General features: G+C 48.5%; 1 protein-coding gene across 1 annotated transcript in view; it reads right to left on the bottom strand.

Annotated features, from left to right (window-relative positions):
* The window catches only part of PRKD1 (protein kinase D1), a 723,569-nt gene extending 701,783 nt beyond the window's left edge, over window positions 1-21,786 (bottom strand). Inside the window, exon 1 of the mRNA XM_078659419.1 lies at window positions 20,989-21,786. Coding sequence (XP_078515545.1) covers window positions 20,989-21,141 — 153 coding nt within the window. The 5' untranslated portion in view covers window positions 21,142-21,786. The remainder of the gene's footprint in view (window positions 1-20,988) is intronic.
* Window positions 21,787-22,843: the final 1,057 nt, after the last annotated feature.

Below are 22,843 nucleotides of genomic sequence, written 5' to 3'. Positions count from 1 at the left end.
GATCCGCGCCCCTATCCCTAAGGAATCCGACGAAGAACCCTCCTCGCACCCTTCCTTCCTCCATCCTACTGTCTGAGGAAAGCCATCTCTTCCCTTCAACTCTTGCTCAAGGACATCGATTCTCCAAAATGGCAGGGGTAGAGTGAGAGGCATTCCGTACCCTTTGACCCCCAATTAAATCCTAAGGGTTATAGCGTTGTGAGATTATGTGTGCTAGGACCCTTGCGCTTCTGGGCGGACTCAACAGATGAAGTACATAAGTTACAGGTAGATGTTAAGGTGTGGTTCTTAACAGTTATGACGTAATCAGAGAACATTGCGTGATCGTATACAGAGGAATAAAGACGTACAATCCAGTGCTGCGTGTGTGGCGTGTTCATCCGCATGCTCCCGGGCGGGAGAGGCTGCTACAAGCTTGTCACACCCTCAGGCTGTCAACCACTTACTCACTGCACGTGGACAAGGGTGAGCCCGTGGAGTAGAGACGACACAACCGGAGGAGCAGCTGAGCCATGTTTACTTCCGGTTGGTCATGGCCTTCGTAGCTGCTGATGCCAAGGGTAGGAAGAGCAGAGCCGGGCTCCAGCTAGCTTCTGCTGCTCCCCGCTGATGTCCACTCTCCAGGGCCTGACTAGGAGCTACAACCGGCCCTGGCAAAGTGCTCGGCTGCCCCCCCCCCTCCCACCACCCTCCCCTCCTCCCCACTCGGAGGGGCTGGATGAGCCGCCGAGCTCTTTGCCGGGGCCGGGTTTCGGCCGATTTTGCAGCTATGCTGCAAAAACAGCCCTGTAACAAAAACGGCCCCCAGGGGCCCAAAACCACCCCCACCCGTGCGGCGCACCGGGGGATTGCCCGGTACCCGCTAAGGTCAGTCCGGCCCTGCTGCTCTCGTGTCCACTGTGCTTGGTGGAACTTGCCTGCAGATGGAACTGGAAGGACGAATAATAGATCAGCGTTGTCAAAGAGGAAGGAACAGGAGAACGGCATGATACCTGCTGCCAGGACAACTGTTCCGCCACGAATCAATTGTACAAACACACACCGCTGATGCTCCTGGCAAACAAATGCAGGACTGGGCTGAAGACACACCTCAAAGGAGCCGGGATATAAGCACCCTAGGCTCAGAGGAAAGAAATATAGGAAGGGGTTTCACACCAGCAAGAATTAAGAACCTTGACTGACATTATCAGAGCACAGAAGCAAAGGAAGAAGTTACTTATCTGACAATTGGTTTGGACCTTGTAGAGTTGTAGATTCACATACTGTGCAATCCATTGCCATCTAGTGGTGGGTCGGAGTACCACAACTTGTTTTCTATGGTACCCGGAAATAATCACCCTAGGCTCAGTAGAAAGAAATATAAGAAGAGGTTTTCCACTAGCAAGGATTAAGATTATTGACTGACATTATCAGAGAAAAGAAGCAAAGGAAGAAGTTACTTTTCTGACAACAGATTTGGACCTTGTAGAGTTGTAGGTTCACATACTGTGCACTCCATTGCCCTCTAGTGGTGGGTCGGAGTAGCACCACTTGTTTTCTATGGCACCAGGGGCTAGTGAGGTCCACCCAGGAGGCCAGGCCTCTTCTGATAGCCTGCTCCATGGGGCTCAGGCTCATCCAACATTTTTAAAGGGGGCGCAGAATGCCCTTGTGGCCAGAACCAGCAGCAATCTCAGCTAGCTAGTATACTTCTTGTAGGGGCAGGCTCTGCTTGATGTGGAAAGACAGGGCAAACAAGAAGCCATGGATGGTGCGCGAGGCCTGGGCGGCGCAGAGAAGCGCCCACGTAGCGCTAGAGAGCATGGGCGGTAAGGAGACAAGTCGTAATTCACAGGAAGAGAAAGAGCTGCAGGTTCGAAGAACCGAGTGAGTGGAAGTAGGCACTGCCCATGAAGTCTGAGGATGACCCCACTGGGGCAGCAGTGCCTGAGGGGTGAATACATGAGAGTCAATCGAATCAGAGCAAGAACGAGCAAAAGAGTGCGAAAGAGAGCAGAGAACAAAGGCAAATTATACCAAAAAGAACAAGAAAGAGCAAAACAGAGCACCAGAGAGCAAAGACAAGGAAAAGCGAACAAAAGAGCTCAGAAGAAAGCAAAGACACGCAAAAGAGTGCAAAGGTAAGCAGAACAGAACAAAGGACATGAAAGATGAGCAAAGGAGCCCAAAAAGAAAGCAAAATCCACCAGAAGGAGAGCAAAGGTGCACACACTGCTAGAAGAAAGCAAACTCCAGCCAAAAGGAGAGCAAAGGTGCACACACTGCTAGAAGAAAGCAAAATCCACCAGAAGGAGAGCAAAGGTGCACACACTGCTAGAAGAAAGCAAACTCCAGCCAAAAGGAGAGCAAAGGTGCACACACTGCTAGAAGAAAGCAAAATCCACCAGAAGGAGAGCAAAGGTGCACACACTGCTAGAAGAAAGCAAACTCCAGCCAAAAGGAGAGCAAAGGTGCACACACTGCTAGAAGAAAGCAAAATCCAGCCAGAAGGAGAGCAAAGGCGTACACACTGCTAGAAGAAAGCAAAATCCAGCCAAAAGGAGAGCAAAGGTGCACACACTGCTAGAAGAAAGCAAACTCCAGCCAAAAGGAGAGCAAAGGTGCACACACTGCTAGAAGAAAGCAAACTCCAGCCAAAAGGAGAGCAAAGGCGTACACACTGCTAGAAGAAAGCAAAATCCAGCCAAAAGGAGAGCAAAGGTGCACACACTGCTAGAAGAAAGCAAAATCCAGCCAAAAGGAGAGCAAAGGTGCACACACTGCTAGAAGAAAGCAAACTCCAGCCAAAAGGAGACAAAAGGCGCACACACTGCTAGAAGAAAGCAAACTCCAGCCAAAAGGAGACTAAAGGTGCACACACTGCTAGTAAATGAAGAGAGAAGTTGCAGTCGACAGATACTGAAGTACCAACTCTTGCACAACTTCCTCCCAGGCCCTCAACATGTTTTATCTTCCGGTTCCTTTACCTTCCACTCACTACGTCTTCCGGTTGTCCTGGTTCTCTCACTCACTACATGTTCCATATTCTCATTAGAGGTATTCTTTTGAAATGTATTTGTGTTTGTTAATCAGCATTTGTTTATCCTTTTTAAATATCCTTTTCTTTCCTCCTGTTCATATAAATTGCTCTCTTTTGTTGTGCGCGCTGGCAGATTGCTGAATGTACTAAAAACAAAAAAATTACATTTAAATATAATAAGTGAGCTTGATTGCCCAATCTTTCGGTTGCTGTAAATATCCTCCTTTGGGTGTTCAATACTGCAGCACCCGACTGCCGAGGACCCGGTAAGGACCCACCACTTACCACGCTAGTCCCTAGTGTAACGTGAACAGTTTAATTTCAAGATATTGACACTCGACTACAAAACCCCCCACGACCTAGGACCAGCATACATCAACCATCGCGTGAACTTCCACCAACCATCCAGAAACCTTCGATCCGCCGCCCTCGCACAGGCACCAAGCATCCGAGGCACCCGTGGCACTGGCCACACACCGTCGAGCCTCAGAGTGGCCCTATGCGGCGGGCTCCAGAGCTCCATGGTGGCGGAGCGCCAGAGTGGCACCGGCCACACACCGTCGAGCCTCAGAGTGGCCCTATGCGGCGGGCTCCAGAGCTCCATGGTGGCGGAGCGCCAGAGTGGCACCGGCCACACACCGTTGAGGCTCAGAGTGACCCTATGCGGAGGGCTCCAGAACTCCATGGTGGCGGAGCACCAGAGTGGCACCGGCCACACACCGTTGAGGCTCAGAGTGGCCCTATGCGGCGGGCTCCAGAGATCCATGGTGGCGGAGCACCAGAGTGGCACTGGCCACACACCGTTGAGGCTCAGAGTGGCCCTATGTGGAGGGCTCCAGGGCTTCATGGTGGTGGAGCACCAGAGTGGCACTGGCCACACACTGTTGAGGCTCAGAGTGGCCCTATGCGGCGGGCTCCAGAGCTCCATGGTGGCGGAGCACCAGAGTGGCAGCGGCCACACACCGTTGAGGCTCAGAGTGGCCCTATGCGGCGGGCTCCAGAGCTCCATGGTGGAGGAGCACCAGAGTGGCACCGGCCACACACCGTTGAGGCTCAGAGTGGCCCTATGCGGCGGGCTCCAGAGCTCCATGGTGGCGGAGCGCCAGAGTGGCACCGGCCACACACCGTTGAGGCTCAGAGTGACCCTATGCGGCGGGCTCCAGAGCTCCATGGTGGAGGAGCACCAGAGTGGCACCGGCCACACACCGTTGAGGCTCAGAGTGGCCCTATGCGGAGGGCTCCAGAGCTCTATGGTGGCGGAGCACCAGAGTGGCACTGGCCAGACACCCTCGAGGCTCAGAGTGGCCCTATGCGGAGGGCTCCAGAGCTCCATGGTGGAGGAGCACCAGAGTGGCACCGGCCACACACCGTTGAGGCTCAGAGTGGCCCTATGCGGCGGGCTCCAGAGCTCCATGGTGGCGGAGCAGTCAGGGATGCTCAGAGGCAGCAGCTGGGGGAGGAATGTGTTGACTTGGTGGGTGTTCAGTTACTGGTGGAAACAGAGCTGCACCTATTAAATATTTACACAGGCTGCTACCTGTAGAAAGACGGACAATAGGTAAGAGCCGCATAGGGCTCCGTGTGCAGTGTCTTTCTTCCTCCACTCTCTCCCGCGTCCTCTCGTGAGCCTGGGAAGATGGGGCTGCCGTGAGGTCACAGAGAGGCATTAGTACTCTGTGGCCCACAAGTAAGAATGGTTACCCACCATCCACTCCTGCGGCAGTGTGACACCGTGTGCACAACTCTTGCTCCGCTCACCAGGCGGCATAGCTGCTCCTTCTATACCTACGACATAGAGCATGTAGCATAAGACAGCTCACTTCCAGTTTTAGTGAAGTAACTCTGCCCCACCAGGCTTCAATGAACTGCTTATGCAGGGTCAAGGGAGGGGTGGATTTTAACTGGCTCATATCCAACCCAGAGAAGGTTGAAGTCTTGGTAATCAGTAGTAATTATTCGGTTTAGTCTCTCCCATGTGGCCCTGTGAGCCTGGCCAGCTTCCTGCTGCTGCGCTTATTGTACCCGGCCAGGGTTTAGCTTGACTTTAAACTCTTACAATCAAAGGATCCTTTTGCTGGGTGGGTCTGGAGGGCAGACTTTGAGGGTTGTTTTTATTTTATCTCCTGCATTCCACACATGGCATAAAAGCAAGAGCGCCGACACACAAAGGCGTATATGACACTAGATAAAGCTCCATCAGATACACTCGCTGAGCAGGCACGCGAGGCACAAGGTGTACTTAGCATGACACTTCTTCTGGAGGCCCATAAATCTGCTCCCTGGGCTACCACAGGGGACCAATTGGCTGAATTGGTGGAAACTCAATGAGGCCTTAGCAAGCGTTTCCCTTTACATTTGCACACTTCCTTATTCTTTTTAAATTCTGTTCAGAGTTTCCTGACTGAAAAGTATTTGAAAAATAAACTATGCCACTTATAAAAAAATAAAACATTGAATTCGACGTACAGATTTGAGATACCATAAGACATGTGTTTGCTTTTTCTCCAATAATTTAAAATGTTTTTCGGTTACTTTTTTCAATAACACTTTGCAAACATTGGTAAAGCTTGGCACTTGCATTATCAAGGCAAGACCTATTGGCTTTGCCAATGCTTGTTTTAAAAAGTCATCACTAAGTACCAAATCTTTCTCTGTGTGAGCTTACACCCGCTTTCCACTCTCTAGCCACATTTCGAATAACGATTTGAAGTTTACTTCCACTTACTTTGGTCTCACGAAAAATCATTAGAATTTTCTGTGCTCTCAAGAATCATCTTAGCTGAAGTGTCTCATTTCCTATAGCGCCAAGAGGCCTGCAGGGGAATGCTGTGCTCTATAAATATTCATTCACATAACACATTTCTGAGCTGGTATTTTGACATAAGACATAACACCCCGCGAGAAGAAGCTTATGACATCACAGACAGCACCTGCTCTGTGATGTCATCAGATCTCAAATTTTCTTTGCCTTTGATACTTGCACAAGTGCCACCATTGCCTATGTAACGTTTGTTCTTGTGCCTGAGCGTCTAGCATATATTGCAGTATTATACCTCTAATTGTACTTTGCTTTCTCTTGTAACCTGCACACTTGTCACTTTCTCCTCCTGTGCACTGTTTGCTACCTCATGTATTTTGTTTGCTCACAATTGTCACTTTTACCTCATGTAACTTAGCGTTTGCTTTCGTAATCTGTTCACGTGTAATATTCTCCTCATGTATCAGTTTTGTTCCTATTGTGAAGCGCTCCGACGCCTTCGGGTAAAGTCCGCGCTATATAAAAATGCATAAATAAATAAAATAAATAAATAAATGCATAACAGTGTGAGGGAGGAGTAACAACATGCGAGGTAGACATTGACACCAGAGCGACAAGTGCGCGAGGTAGGAGTACCGACATGCGAGTCGCTTCTGACACCAGAGTGAGGTCACATCTCTCAAAGCGTACAGTACAGTCACCGAGGGTGCCCACCGCTGGTCCCCAAAGGGTGCCCCATCCTTGAGCCTTAATATAAACATTACATATTCATACATAGTCCATCAGTTAGATGCATTTTTGTAAATGTATCTTGTGGTTATCTGACCGGCTTTGACCTTTATGGCCCAGAGATGGACAAGCAAGTGCCCTAACCAAAGCAAGTGAACATGTCTTTCGCGAGACTCCACTTTAAGAACTGTGTGACACCCCACAGTGTGAAAGATGTCAGAGCCCGCTGCCACATAAGGCTGACCAGAGGCGACATCCCAGACGGACATCAGGCACACACAGTGGAGTATGTTTCATACAGCCTGAAGACATATCACAGAAAGACCCAAACCAAACTACGAGTGTGAGACAGCATTCCCTACAACAAGAGATCCCTCTCAGGATGAGGTGACGTCCCTCGCACAGAACTCAGGCTATTCTGTCTCTTGTACCCAGTGGCACGTGGCACGTGTGACACAAGAGACCGCATCCTATCACATTGCATCCAGAGAGAGACAGCTGTTTATGTAACATATGCACTATTAAATATGCAAAGAAAACACTTCAATAAGAACAACACTGCTGTCAACTCAACAACAACAAAAACATGGTATTTACACTGCCCGGCTAGGTCATATAGTAACAGGCACTCCGTCCAGTCCAGATGCTAGGATGTGAGTCAGTTGTGGTAAGAGAGCTGCCAGTCAGAGCCTCCCTCCAAGAGTCTGGTTGGGTCAGGACATTATTTAGGACACTGATGGTTGTATTGGTTTTAGTTGCGTCAGTAGTGGATCTGTGGGTTTTTGTTGGGTGAGTGGTGGTCATGGGCGTCAGTGCAGGCTCATTGACTGTTGACGGGGAGAGCGATGCTTGTGTTGGGTTTGGCTCACTCACTAATAGTTCTGTGAATTATCCTTGCGTCAGTGCTGGCCATGTGGCCTCTGTTGCTTGATTTGTTTGCGGGCTGGTTCTCTGGATGTAGGTAAAGCTAGTTAAGGCTCTGATGGGTTGGGTTGGGTTGAATCAGGGGCCTCCAAAGAGGTTGCCGGAGTCAGTGCTGATTACTTGGACCATGGGTGGTTCTGTGGGCTTTGTTTACATTAGTTAAGGTTCTTGGAGAGTTGATTGGTCCATGATAGTTCAGTGAGCTTGATGGGTCAATGTTGTTTCAGCTGGGTACCTATGGGCATTGCTAGTTATGTGGGTTGATGTGCTTTGTGCTGGTTCTGGGGGGTTGGTTCTGTCATTTGTGTCAGTACTGGATCTGCCTGGATACTCTGAGGCAGTGAAGGTGCTTTGGGGTTTGCTGGATCAATGCAGGTCCTGTATGGATTGCTGGGTAGTTGTTGGTTCTGTGAAGTTTAGTTCAGGAGTGAGATGAGCCATCTCTACACCTTCTGGTCTGTTTGCAAAGTCATGAAGAAGAAGCAAAGTTTCCTAAGCAGACTCTATTCTCTTCATAGTCTTATCCTATCTTCATATAGTTCTGGGGGAGCCCTGGGTGTCTGCACCAGCACAGAAATGCTGCCACTTCCACAACCCCAAACCTTTATTTCAAGATCTAAGGGGTAGGCGTGCACCTGCATATGTGCACTGGATGAGGTATTGAGTCACCGGTGTTGACAGGGGTTCCAAGGGTTTCTCTAACAAGATGGAGAAATGTGAACCAGAGTCCAAAGTCCTGGATTGGCATCAGGATGGTACTTTCTACTGGAGCGCTATAGCCCCCGGGCAACCTCAGCAGTCATTACTCAGCAAAGCTACCCCTTCTCCATGGAAGCCATGGCTAGTAAGGCTTCTGTGGGCAGAGTCCTTACGGGAGAGTCTAGATCGGCACTGAACATCTGTGGAGAGGGTTCTGACCGATGAGGCCATCGACCATTTTCAAGGGACACGATCTGTCCCATCATCGAGTAAACCGGTCCTTTATCCCTATAGGTACATTTATTCGAGGAGTGATGGTTGGTGATATACATCGGATGACTGGGTTTGAACTGGCCAGAACGATGAGGCTAGTGGTGGGTTAGAAGTTGTGCGGTGATGGTGTAGAGGCCAAAAAGCCATTTTTGTATTAAATGCTGTTGAGAGAAATGTTTACAAGCATTTGACGTGTTCCAGTCCACCAGAAGAGTTTTCAGAGATGTTTGAGGAGTTGGTTCACATGAAGAGTCCTTCTTAGGAGGGTCAGAGGGATGCAGCAGGTTACAGGCTCTGCATGGATGAGTCAGAGAGAGGGGTGAGTACATCAGAGGGAGCCCTTGCCATCTCTGCTGCAGGGCAGCTCTCACTTAGCATAAAGACCTGCAACAGGATACCTGCTGAGCTTCCCAGCAACAAACCCACTATCACCAGAAAATGAAGGGACCGGGACAAAGAAAGACACAAACCAAGAACCTGAGGTAAATAAATGCCATAATGAAGAAATGTAAGAAGTATGAAAATCAACATGAAGACATTGGAACTGGAATTTGGAAGTGAACAAAACAGTACAGCAATAAATAAAATGGGGGTTAGGTCTGAAATTGGGGATATGATATGGGTTAACATTGGGGTTCAGGTTCACGTTTGGGTTAGTGATAGGAATTAGAAATGAAAGGGAGAGGATAAAGGTTGATACCAAATTTGAGACTTTATGACATTCTTGGTTTCGGTGCTTTTCATTAAGTTTCAGGAAATGCAAAATTAAATAGATGTTGTTATGATTTCTTAACACTGGGTATGTACTGAATTATTTTGTATTATAAGGAAAGCCTAGTGACATCAACCATCACCTGTGAGCCTGAACAACAAGGGTCTTCTTGTGAGACCTACCGAGAAAGTAGGAAACATGAAAATGTACCACCATAGGAGAGAAAAATCAACGATAAAAATACCAGCTTTGGTTTTTCATTTTCATTGGGCTGCAAAAGATTGTTTCTGTGAAGGTAAGATCACAAAGGACTCTGGGTCAGATCACGGAGCTCCTCTCTGGGACCTCATTGGTCCTTTCAAGGCAGAGCCCGCCCTATCTGGCTGAAGACGGCTGAAATGCCAGAAACTGGTCCTCGGAAGCTTGTTTCCGGTCCAGGGAAGGCATGGCTTGGCAATTCCGGCTGGACTGTTCCCATGAGGCACAGGGTCAGACTGATTTGCATATAGCCATGTCTGAACTGGGGTGGCAGAGTGGGCTAAAGAACGGTGATGGATTAAACCCAGATCTGTTGACTGGGTGTGAGTGTTTGATTGGTTCAGATGCTCCGTCCATCACCACCCCCTTTTGTAGCACTTTGTTTGCCATAAGTTGGCAGGGTATGCTCAGACGTGAGTCCCTTGCTCACTTTGCCACTGGATTCAAGCAAGCCGGGCTGAAGACGGCTGAAATGCCAGAAACCGGTCCTCGGAAGCTTGTTTCCGGTCCAGGGAAGGCATGGCTTGGCAGTTCGGGCTGGACTGTTCCCATGAGGCACAGGGTCAGACTGATTTGCATATGGCCATGTCTGAACAGGGGTGGCAGAGTGGGCTAAAGAACGGTGATGGATTAAACCCAGATCTGTTGACTGGGTGTGAGTGTTTGATTGATTCAAATGCTCCGTCCATCACCACCCCCTTTTGTACCACTCTCTGGCTGGGGGCTGGTCCGCATGCCCTCTTCTGTGTTCATAGTTTGTCTTTTGAGTTTAGCAGATGTGGCCTCCCCATTGCTGCCTTCCTGGCACACCTCTTTATTTCACACCTTTTCATAAGGGGAAGAATACTCTTGGTGGGTTGCAGGGAGTGGCCCTGTAGGGTTTAGATTTCATAGATTCTTTTGGATCAGGATAACATTTATTGTTCCTTTCCTGTATCACCTACACATTCTCTTCAGGGAGGGAACTTTTTGTTGTCCTCCATCAGAGGGCCCAAATGCCCCGCGGGGGTTATTTAACCCCTATGTGTCTCCATCAGATGTGGAGACCTCACATCCCCTTCCTCCAATGGCTTTTCCCCCGGGAAAGCCTAATTTTTCCTTGCGTCTTACAAGAACAAAACATTAACGCAGTTTCTCCATGTTGGGCGTGGTGGCTTTAAGGCACTCAATAGCCGTGGTCGGAACTGAGGAACCTCAAGCTTTTGTCCAGGTTTAATCCGGATTCCACATTAATCCCTCTACTCCTGTGTCTTCGGGGTTGATTGGGTAAATGCTTATCTTGAAAGGTTTGGTCTTTTCGCTGTTGGCTTGGTGAAGAGTGGGTGGCTTGCAGCTGTCTCTGCAGAGGATAGTTATGTATTTGGTGGTCATGGAAACTGAATTGGGTAATGCTTATTTTGTGGAGTTTTTCTTGACCAGTGATGGTTCTGTTCAGTTCTGTTAGGTCAGTGCCGGTGCTGTAAAATTTGGTAAGGACAGGAATAGTATTGTTGGGTTTAGCAGGTCACTGTTGGCTCTGTTGCCTGTGAATGGGTCAGTAATCGTTTTGTTCAGTTTGGCTCTGTCTGGGTGGTTTCCTGTACTGACATGGGTCATTGCTGCCTCTTTTAGGTTTGGTTAGGCAGGTGATGGCTGGTGAATTTTAGTTATCTAAGTAAAGTTTCTCCTAGAGATGCTTGGCTTATTACAGCTTGTGAAGAACTTGACTGTACTAGTGATGCTTTTGTTAGGTTTAGGGTATATGTAGGGGGTTTACCCAATTATAGTCACTGGGACCTGGGTGATCAAAGTACTGAGAGGGAGGGGTCCCAGTGTCAGAACAGTACACATATAGTATATCACAAATAATCCTTTTCACAAAAGCAACAAATGAAACCGCATTGTTTTTATTCACAATGAGGATGAATATAGCAAATATAATGACGAATAGTTACAAAGTCTAATTGGTTGTATAGTGCCCCAGGGGGGGGAGGAAGTGGTTGAGTGAGGATAGTGTGGTACGGGAATTGTGACCGTAAAATCAACCTAGTATCAAAAATGCATTTGTATAATGATTCAAATACAAACAACAAAGGACCAAAGGTTCAGTACACCAATATATACATGTCATACTCCAAAAAGTGCCGAAAATGTCAATATGTGGATATGGAGTTGACGAAACTGGGGTAGTTGTCGACGTTTCGACCCTCAATATGTCGCAGGGATTAGTGGAACCCTTGCAGCGGGGTCTTCATCAGGACGGGGAACTGGGCGGGCAACCTATGTAGTTTTTGCTCTTAATGTAGGGGGCTTGCGTAACCAAAAACCTTTTTGCCGTTATTTATGAGGAGGACGATGGAGGTCGAAACCGGCCCGCAGGCGGTGGGAAAATCAATGTCCTTGTGGGTCGTTAGTTTGATGATGGGTCCCAGGGTAGTTATTTCAAAAACGATCTCTCCGTTAATCGAGTGCCGATTAGATCAGGTCTCTAGTCGTGCTCGCGTCAGTGGATTGGGTAATACTTATTTTGTGGAGTTTTTCTTGACCAGTGATGGTTCTGTTCAGTTCTGTTAGGTCAGTGCCGTTGCTGTAGAATTTGGTAAGGACAGGAATAGTATTGTTGGGTTTAGCAGGTCTGTTGCCTGCGAATGGGTCAGTAATCGTTTCGTTCAGTTTGGCTCTATCTGGGTGGTTTCCTGTACTGACATGGGTCATTTCTGCCTCTTTTAGGTTTGGTTAGGCAGGTGATGGCTTGTGAAAGTTAGTTATTCAAGTAAAGTTTCTCCTAGAGATGCTTGGCTTATTACAGCTTGTGAAGAACTTGCCTGTACTAGTGATGCTTTTGTTAGGGTTAGTTTGGTCAGCACTGGTTTCTTTGAGTCAGTGATGACTTTGTTAAGTTTTTGGGCCTGTATTGGTTCCGTAGAGTTTGCTTTGGTCAGTGATAATAATGCTCGAATTGACTGGATCACTGGTATGTTTGCGTGGGTCATAGAGAAATATTTTATGTATAGTTGGGTAAGCGAAGGTTCTTTTGAGTTTGATTCGGTCAGAGCTGGTTCAGTGGTACTGTTGTGCTTGGTTGCATCATTGTTCTGTGGAGCCTGATTTTGCTAGTAATGGTTTTGGTGGGGTTCATTGGGCCACTGATGGCCCTATTGATTTTGGTTTGAATGGTGAGGGTTCTCTGCAGTTTGGTTGACTAAGACCAGAGAGGGACAGCCACCCTGGTGATGTTGGATCTCTCTACAGCCTTCGATACAGTCTCTGATGTCCTTCAGGAGACTTCTCAAGACCTGGCTGTTCGAGCAGTAGCTGCAACCCCTCCCCCCCCACGCCTCAGCACCTTGAGACCCTCATGGGTGAGTAGTGCGCTTTACAAATGCTTGATTGATTGATTTCTTACTCTATAATGTTGGACAGATTTCAGGAATCTGGCATGACAGGCCCCACCCTACTCTGGTTCCAATCTTTCCTTGAAAATGTAACTGAATACTTAGCATACCCTACTTTTGAATCCCACCAACCCCATTCTGCTGCTGCTTTGGAGTGCCGCAGGGGTCATCACTCAGCCCTGCCCTATTTAATATATATATATATATATATTGATTTCCACAAGTTGCCTTTCTTCAGAATGCACTCACAGCAAGAGTTTTCAAAGCGCAGGGACACCTTTGAATGAAAGACAAATGCAATATATTCGAATGCCTCGCCTGACGCGTTTCAGAGATAGACTCTTTCCTCAGAGGCCGCATGCTCTGCAGTGATTGTTTCAGAAATTTCACCAACTGATTATCCCCACTTTAAGTATCACGCCCATCCGGACATTTGAAATGTTGCATCACGGGAGTTGGAGTGCAGATTAAACCCATGTGGGTCAGAAACAAAGGACACTTATGTATTTCTAAGCAGCATACCTTCTTTATTCATTCAAATGTTCATCCATTAAAAGTGCCCCCATAAGTAAAGCACATCTCGCTGTTCCAAGGTAGCGCAAAATCATCTCGCGCCACAGGACTTGCCATGATTCCTGCAAAGGTGCAATCCCCGGCCTGGCAGGGCCGTACACATTGATTTCCACAAGTTGCCTTTCTTCAGAATGCACTCACAGCAAGAGTTTTCAAAGCGCAGGGACACCTTTGAATGAAAGACAAATGCAAGACGCGTTTCAGAGATAGACTCTTTCCTCAGAGGCCGGACATTTGAAATGTTGCATCACGGGAGTTGGAGTGCAGATTAAACCATGTGGGTCAGAAACAAAGGACACTTATGTATTTCTAAGCAGCATATCTTCTTTATTCATTCAAATGTTCACTGCAGAGCATGCGGCCTCTGAGGAAAGAGTCTATCTCTGAAACGCGTCAGGCGAGGCATTCGAATATATTGCATTTGTCTTTCATTCAAAGGTGTCCCTGCGCTTTGAAAACTCTTGCTGTGAGTGCATTCTGAAGAAAGGCAACTTGTGGAACTCAATATATATATATATATATATATATATATATATATATATATATATATTGTAAGAAGGGGCGATCCCCGAGGGTCAGGTTGTGCTCACCCGACCACACCAGGACCCACCTCTCCCACAGAACTTGCCGAGTCTTGATTGTGAGGTCCTCACCGGGGAGGACTTCGGGTCTAGGATCGTACACACTGAGCTCACACCACACTACGAATAGACACCACACCGGTGGGTTTTAGTAACAATATCTTTATATAAGCAAATAACGAAGGAAGCACTCTTATATACACAGGGGTCAAGGGACCACAAAGTCTTGGAGGATTCGGGAAGGGGGAAGCGGGACAGTCTTTTAGTCTCTGGGTCAGTACGAGCCGTACCCTACGCACAGCTCTCAATCCTCGAGCCGGGGGGTACGTGGTGTTAGTCGTACTGGTTGCCTCACCTCCGTCGAGTCGGCTCAGGTCGTGATGGTGGTCTCGATGGTCCAGCCGGACCAGAGTATTCCTCGAGCCGCGACGAGGTCAGCAGGGCTCGGTCTGGAGAGGCTCGTGAGAGCCGCGACAGCATCAGCAGGGCTCTGATGGTTCAGTTCAGCGTGAGCCGCGACAGCGTCAGCAGGGCTCCGATGGTTAAAAGAGGACGGGCCGCGACAGCGTCAGCAGGGCTCCGATGGTTCAGTTCAGCTTGAGCCGCGACAGCGTCAGCAGGGCTCCGATGGTTCCAGATGAGTTCTTCTTAGGGTCAGCCGCGATCAGATCAGCAGGCTTCAGGTCCAAGATACAACTGCCCTCTAGTTGTCGGGCGGGCCCAGTTATAGTCCTTTTGCTCTTTGATCTCCGGACCTTCGCAGGCGGAGGTCTCCTGCCCGGGGGGGCTGGTCGTTGGCGGGGTCCGGCGGTTGGCTCTTTGATCCCTTTGAAGGATGGGTCCGGGAATTCCTAGACGCCCAGCGGGTCTGGAGCCAGCCCTCGGGGATGCCAGAGGGGTGATCGAAACTGGGCCACAGGGCAGGCCCAAAGGTGTGACAGATACCGGTCTCTCAGGGGAGGCCGGAGGTGCCATCGAAACTCCCTGGCTTAACTCACTCGGGGAGCCCTTTACCCCCCGGCTGGGACTGGCGCGCCTTTGGAGTCTGGGTTTCGCTGGGGCCGGGGTCACGCTAGGCCCAGGGAGACAGGGATGCCGGAGAGGGAAGATGGCGTCCGGGCCTTGTGGGGCATGCCAGGTCTAGGCGCTCGGAGCCGGGAGGGGGACGGGGACGTGCGGCCTGGTCGTGGGTTTACGGGGGTTCGGGCTCCTCGGGGGTGAGACGACCAGGCGGCTGGGTGCAGGCTATTGTTACGGGGACGCTGCGCAGGGGCTCAGGGTACCGGCCTACGCTCGCAGGGTTCTGAGGGACAGAGACGGGCCACGCCACAAGGCCGGGTCCAACATATATATATATATATATATATATATATATATATATGCGCAGACTCCAAGGAACGCCACTTCCAATCCCAGCGCAACCCAGGACTAGCGAAGCAAACAGGAGACGGACCACAGCTTACAATTCACAGGTCTTTATTGCAGGAAAGGTTGGTAGCAAGAGGGCAAGACGCTTTTCGGGCTCCAAGAGCCCTTGATCACATATATATATATATATTGCACCATTGGCAAAGATAGTGAGAGCTCACGAGCTGAGCTTGATGTCCTATTCAACATCAATTGTGGTGTAAATTTCCCAGAAATTCAATGCTTCCAGGAATAAGTTAATTGCATCTATGATTGAATTAGCTGACTGGATGCAGCAAAACTGTCTCAAACGTAATGGTTAAAAAAAACAAGGTTTTGCTGTTCAGCAAGCAGGCACCAGCTTGGTCCCTAACCTGGTGGCCTGAACCTTTGGGTGAACCCCCAACTGAGTAGCTTTCACCACAAACCTGGGGATCTTTTTGGGCAATCCGTTATCTTTCACTGCACAGACCGACAAGGTATTTTCCACCTGTTTTGTAATGATGTGCAAATTACACAAAATATTTCTGTTGCTGCATATTACTTTAAGAAGGTCATAGTCAAGTCCTAATTGTCTTCAGATTAAACTACGCCAATGCCATTTATCCGGGTTTAACTTAATATCACTTGCAGAAGCTCCAGATCACTCAAAATGCGGCTTCAAGAATATCTTCAGGCCAACAAGACTTACTTAGGTATCTACCCACTTCAAAGCACTTCACTGGCTTCCACTAAAGGGAAGAATATGATGCAAGGCGCTATGTTTCACTCATAAAGGTTTAGACGTCAAATAAAACTTGCCAGGCAAGGTGGCAAATCGTTCTCCGCTATGGGACCATCTCTCTGGAACACGCTCTGGCACTTTGACGAATTAACAATCATCTTTTATGTTGGAAACAGCTGATGGTATGGCTTTGTGCTCAATAACTACCTTTCTCCTATCATGGTCTTCTTTGGTTACCATTGGAGTTTAGTACCGGGACACCCTTGGGTAGTTGTGCGCTTTAGAAATTATAATTTATTCATTCATTTCGTTCTGATGAATTTGATTGGCAGATTGGTTCTTAAGGGTTTGATTGCAAAAGCATTGGTTGAGTTTCGCTGAATCAGCACTTGCTCTTTTGGTTTGGATGAGGGTGTTGGCCCAATTGGGGTTGGATTGTTTGGTATTGGGTCCATGGAGTGTGAGATGGTAAGTGATGGTACTGTTGGATTTGTCTGGGTTAGTTTTAGGTTTGTTTGGGTCAGTGATGGGTCTGTGGAGTTTAGCTGGGTCTGCAATGGGTTTGGTGTGTTTGGTTAGGGATGGGCTAGGGTTGTGGAGTTTGGTTGAATCAGCAACAGTACTCTTGGGTTTGATTGGGCGAGTGCTTCTTCTCCGTAGTGTGATTGGGTCAATAATGGCGCAGTTAGATTTGGTATGTTAGGGTATGTAGGGTTTGGTTGCCTCACAAATAGCTCTGTAGTTTGTGATGGGTGTGTTAGTTTGGTTGGGTCAGTACTGTTTGGTAGAGCAGACTTCTATCAGTGATGACGCAGTATGTTTTCTGTAGTGTTTTGTTGGCTGTTCAGACAGAATATCAGAAACAAAAATATCGTGGGACAAAATATCATGTCAAGAACATCGAGGAAAAAATATTGTGAGGGTAAGTTTCTATGTGTTAGCAAAGTTTTACTATATTTAACTCCACGTATATGTACCTTGAGGATATATATGTATCTTTAAAGTACGTAGATGTGGAGTTAACAATAGTATATTTATACTGACCCATTTCTATTTCAGTCCTCAATATTTTTTACATGATTTTCTGTCCACACAATACTTTTGTTTCCGATATTCTGTCAGTGATCTGTTTTGTTGTTTAGGTTACGTATGGCTTGGTCGCCGCACAAATGGTTCTGTAGAGCGTGATTGTATCAGTGAAGGTTTTGTTTGTTTGGTCCGGTCAGTACACGTTCTGTACTGGCAGATTATGTCAGTGACATTTCTGATAGTTTGCTTGGGTCAGTCCTGATTCTGTAGAGCAGGGTTGTATCTGGTGGTTCTGTTGGTTTGCTTGGACCAGTGCTGGATCTGTTGAGCAGGGCTGTATCTGGTGGTTCTGTTGGTTTGCTTGGACCAGTGCTGGATCTGTTGAGCAGGGTTGTATCTGGTGGTTTTGTTAGTTTGGTTGGGTCAGTCCTGGTTCTCTAGAGCAGGGCAGTATCTGGTGGTTCTGTTAGTTTGGTTGGGTCAGTCCTGGTTCTCTAGAGCAGGGTTGTATCTGGTGATTCTGTTAGTTTGGTTGGGTCAGTCCTGGTTCTGTAGAGCAGGGCAGTATCTGGTGGTTTTGTTAGTTTGGTTGGGTCAGTCCTGGTTCTCTAGAGCAGGGCAGTATCTGGTGGTTCTGTTAGTTTGGTTGGGTCAGTCCTGGTTCTGTAGAGCAGGGCAGTATCTGGTGGCTCCGTTACTTTGGTTGGGTCAGTCCTGGTTCCGTAGAGCAGGGCAGTATCTGGTGGTTCTGTTAGTTTGGTTTGGTCAGTCCTGGTTCTGTAGAGCAGGGTTGTATCTGGTGGTTCTGTTAGTTTGGTTGGGTCAGTCCTGGTTCTGTAGAGCAGGGTTGTATCTGGTGGTTCTGTTAGTTTGGTTGGGTCAGTCCTGGTTCTGTAGAGCAGGGTTGTATCTGGTGGTTCTGTTAGTTTGGTTTGGTCAGTCCTGGTTCTGTAGAGCAGGGTTGTATCTGGTGGTTCTGTTAGTTTGGTTTGGTCAGTCCTGTTTCTATAGAGCAGGGTTGTATCTGGGGGTTCTGTTAGTTTGGTTGGGTCAGTCCTGGTTCTGTAGAGTAAGGTTGTATCGGGTGGTTCTGTTAGTTTGGTTGGGTCAGTCTTGGTTCTATAGAGCAGGGCTGTATCTGGTGGTTCTGTTAGTTTGGTTGGGTCAGTCCTGGTTCTGTAGAGCAGGGTTGTATCGGGTGGTTCTGTTAGTTTGGTTGGGTCAGTCCTGGTTCTCTAGAGCAGGGTTGTATCTGGTGGTTCTGTTAGTTTGGTTGGGTCAGTCCTGGTTCTCTAGAGCAGGGTTGTATCTGGTGGCTCCGTTACTTTGGTTGGGTCAGTCTTGTTCCGTAGAGCAGGGCTGTATCTGGTGGTTCTGTTAGTTTGGTTTGGGCCAGTCCTGGTTCTATAGAGCAGGGTTGTATCTAGTGGTTCTGTTAGTTTGGTTGGGTCAGTCCTAGTTCTGAAGAGCAGGGTTGTATCTGGTGGTTCTGTTAGTTTGGTTGGGTCAGTCTTGGTTCTGTAGAGCAGGGCAGTATCTGGTGGCTCTGATAGTTTACTTGGGCTAGTCCTGGTTCTGTAGAGCAGGGCAGTATCTGGTGACGAAGTTTGCGGGAGGGGGGTGTACCTAGGAAGAAGATATTTGATGAATTGGGTGCTGCGGCCGTGGAGGGACTTGAAAATGATACAGACCGTCTTAAATGCAGTGCGTTGGGGGATGGGGAGCCAGTGGAATTTTTTTTGCAGGGGTCTGGCCGATTGCCAACGTGGTTGCTGGTGAATCAATCTGGCCGCCTGGTTCTGGACCAGCTGGAAGCGTTTGCTGAGGGAGAGTGGAAGACCCAGGTATATAGAATTTGCATAATCCAAGGGTGACAGTCCCAGGGCTATCACAACCTGGATCAGGGCCGAGTTGGGTGAATGTGGGCCCCAGAGGATTTGGCTGTTCCCGTTCAAAACTAGCTCGCATTGCCGGGGTTCAGCTTCAGATGTTTTTGGTCCATCCACTTACGAAACCATTGTACCTTGGAAATCCCGAATGGATTCAGGGGAGTCTTTTATTGTGAAGATCAACTGGAGGTCATCGGCATAGTTAAAGGTGATAGTTTTCCGTTCCTTCAAAGACTGGATCAAGGGTATCAGATACAAGTTGGACAGTAAGGGGGACAGTGAAGATCCCTGAGGGACCCCACATGTCGTGGAAAGTTTGGGAGCAGAGAAAGGGGCTAAGGGTACCGCTTGAGTGCGGTCGCTGAGGAAGGACCTGATTCACCTGTAGGCCGGGTCACGGATGCCGGCCTGTTTGGCACTTTCCAATAAGATGGCATGGTCGACCGTGTCAAACGCGGCCGAGAGGTCCGGAAGGACCAAGGCCTGAGGGACTCCTTTGTCAGCATTTCCTCGTAGGGCATCCAATACTGCCACAATAACTGTCTCTGTGGAGTGGGCAGGGCGAAACCCTGCTTGATGGGGGTCTAAGTAGTCAGACTGCTCCACGAAGTTGGACAGACAAGTAGCTACATGAGCAAGGACTTCAAGGACATTAGAAAATAGGGGAGTGGAGAAATGGGCCTGTAGTTGGGAAGGTTTTGGGGGTCCGCTCCTGGTTTTTTTAGGAGGGGGCCTATGACTGCCTCCTTGATGGCTTTGGGGACCCTGCCTTGAGATAAAGTGGGAGTGTCTTACAGATGATGTCACTATAGTGGGCGTGTCTTACAGATGGTTCTGTAGTGGCACGTGTCTTGCAGATGGTTCTGTAGTGGCACGTGTCTTGCAGATGTTTCTGTAGTGGGCGTGTATCACAGATGGTTCTGTAGTGGGCGTGTCTTACAGATGGTGTCACTATAGTGGGCGTGTCTTACAGATGGTTCTGTAGTGGGCGTGTCTTACAGATGGTGTCACTATAGTGGGCGTGTCTTACAGATGGTTCTATAGTGGGTGGGTCTTACAGATGGTTCTGTAGTGGGCGTGTCTTACAGAGGGTTCTAGAGTGGGCGTGTCTTACAGATGGTTCTGTAGTGGGCGTGTCTTACAGATGGTTCTGTAGTGGGCGTGTCTTACAGATGGTGTCACTATAGTGGGCGTGTCTTACAGATGGTTCTATAGTGGGTGGGTCTTACAGATGGTTCTGCAGTGGGCGTGTCTTACAGAGGGTTCTAGAGTAGGCGTGTCTTACAGGTGGTTCTATAGTGGGCGTGTCTTACAGATGGTTCTGTAGTGGGCGTGTCTTACAGATGGTTCTGTAGTGGCAGGTGTCTTGCAGATGTTTCTGTAGTGGGCGTGTCTCACAGATGTTTCTGTAGTGGGCGTGTCTCACAGATGGTTCTGTAGTGGGCGTGTCTTACAGATGGTGTCACTATAGTGGGCGTGTCTTACAGATGGTTCTGTAGTGGGCGTGTCTTACAGATGGTGTCACTATAGTGGGCGTGTCTTACAGATGGTTCTGTAGTGGGCGTGTCTTACAGATGGTGTCACTATAGTGGGCGTGTCTTACAGATGGTTCTGTAGTGGGCGTGTCTTACAGATGGTGTCACTATAGTGGGCGTGTCTTACAGATGGTTCTATAGTGGGTGGGTCTTACAGATGGTTCTGTAGTGGGCGTGTCTTACAGAGGGTTCTAGAGTGGGCGTGTCTTACAGGTGGTTCTATAGTGGGTGTGTCTTACAGATGGTTCTGTAGTGGGCGTGTCTTACAGATGGTTCTGTAGTGGGCGTGTCTTACAGATGGTTCTATAGTGGGCGTGTCTTACAGATGTTTCTGCTCCAGTCCTCAGTCACTCCTTCAGTTTCGCTCAGCCCCACAGACAGACTCTCACTCAGCCTTGGGTAAGGGGGTGGGGATCCCGGATCTGGGATCCACTCTCACTCAGCCTTGGGTAAGGGGGTGGTGATCCCGCATCTGGGATCCACTCTCGGCCAGGTGGCCCTTACCTTCTGGTCCACGATGCAGCAGGCCCGCTCCCGGAGCTGGGCCAGGCTGGGCTCCCCCGGCTCCAGCTGCACCTGCTCCCGGCTCAGCCCGATCTGGATCTGCAGCGAGAGCCCGGGGGGGCTGGGGGGCCGGATGACTGGAGGGGCGCTCATGGAAAGCTGCAGGAGACGTCCGAGGAGTCCAGAGGCAAATCCAGGGTCGATCCACAGTCGCAGCAAACCCCAGGGCCAATCCGAAGGTACCAGGAGCAGAAAGGGGATCAGAAAAAAGGAGGAGATAAGAATGCAGCAGCAAAGGTAAAAGAGGAGGAGAGAAGAGAAAGAAAGGAAGGAGAGAACAGAGAAGGGAGCACAGAAGAGAAGAGAAAGGGTGCGGGAGAGTAGAGAAGAAGTGAGAAGAGAAGAAATGAGCAGAGGAGAGGAGAGGACAGCATAGGAAAAGAGAATAGAAAAGAAGAAGGGAACAGAGAAGTGCAGAATAGAGAGTAGAAAACGAGAATGAGAAAGAAAGAAGCAGAGAAGAGCAGAGTGGAGAATAAAAGAGAACAGTGAAGAAGGAAGAAGGGACAGTGAAAAGAAAAAATGGAATAAGATATAGAGTATAGAAGGTTAATTATTGAAGAGAAAAGAGAAGAAGGGCAAATAGAAGGAAGGAGCAGGAAAGAGAAAGAATCGAAGTGAACAGTGAAAAGGAGAGAACACAATAAGGGAACAGCGAAGAGAAAGAATGGAAAAAAAGAATTGAGAAGAGAGTTAATTAAAGAGAAAAGAGAAGAAGAGTGAAGAGAAGAAAAGAGAAAAATGGAGGAAGAGAATAGCGAAAAGTGAAGAGAAGAAGGAAGCAGAGAAGAGAAGACAAAGGAGAATAAGCTGAAAGAGAAGTGAAGAGAACAGATAAAACAAAGCAGAACGCAGAGAAGAGAGAAGAGAAGAGAAGAGAGAAGAGAGGAGAGAAGAGAGGAGAAGAGAGAAGAGAGGAGAGGAGAGGAGAGAAGAGAAGAGAAGAGAAGAGAAGAGAAGAAGGAGAGGAGAAGAGAAGAGAAGAGAGGAGAAGAGAGGAGAAGAGAAGAGAAGAGAAGAGAGGAGAAGAGAAGAGAAGAGAAGAGAAGAGAAGAGAAGAGAAGAAGGAGAGGAGAAGAGAAGAGAAGAGAAGAGAGGAGAAGAGAGGAGAAGAGAAGAGAAGAGAAGAGAGGAGAAGAGAGGAGAAGAGAAGAGAAGAGAAGAGAAGAGAGGAGAGGAGAAGAGAAGAGAAGAGAAGAGAAGAGAAGAGAAGAGAAGAGAAGAGAAGAGAGGAGAGGAGAGGAGAAGAGAGAAGAGAGGAGAGGAGAGGAGAAGCGAGGAGAGGAGAAGAGAAGAGAGGAGAGGAGAGGAGAGGAGAGGAGAAGAGAAGAGAAGAGAAGAGAAGAGAGGAGAGGAGAAGAGAAGAGAAGAGAAGAGAAGAGAAGAGAAGAGAAGAGAAGAGAAGAGAAGAGAAGAGAGAAGAAGAGAGAAGAGAAGAGAGAAGAGAGAAGAGAAGAGAGGAGAGAAGAGACGAGACGAGACGAGAAGAGAAGAGAAGAGAAAAGAAGAAAATACGGAACGAACAGAGAAGGGGTCAGAGAAGAGGGGAGCAAAGGGGTGATTCAGAGAGGAGGAGATCCCACGCCAGATGAGGTCAGCTGAGCTCAGAGGAGAGGCATCACATGAGGAGCCCAGAGGAGCAGCGGGCAGACAAGAGAGGAGATCAGAGGCTGGAGGACAAGAGATCAGAGGAGGAATGAGACCCCAGAAGAGGAGCGCAGAACAAAGACACCAGATATCACAAGAGAAGAGATCAAACGAGCAGAGAAGAGCTGAGAGGAGCGAAGGTCAGAGG

The sequence above is a fragment of the Lissotriton helveticus genome, chromosome 9, assembly GCF_964261635.1.
Source record: "Lissotriton helveticus chromosome 9, aLisHel1.1, whole genome shotgun sequence".
NCBI lineage: Eukaryota > Metazoa > Chordata > Amphibia > Caudata > Salamandridae > Lissotriton > Lissotriton helveticus.
The sequence above is the reverse complement of the archived record's forward strand: the minus strand, read 5'-3'. Positions and strand labels throughout refer to the sequence as shown.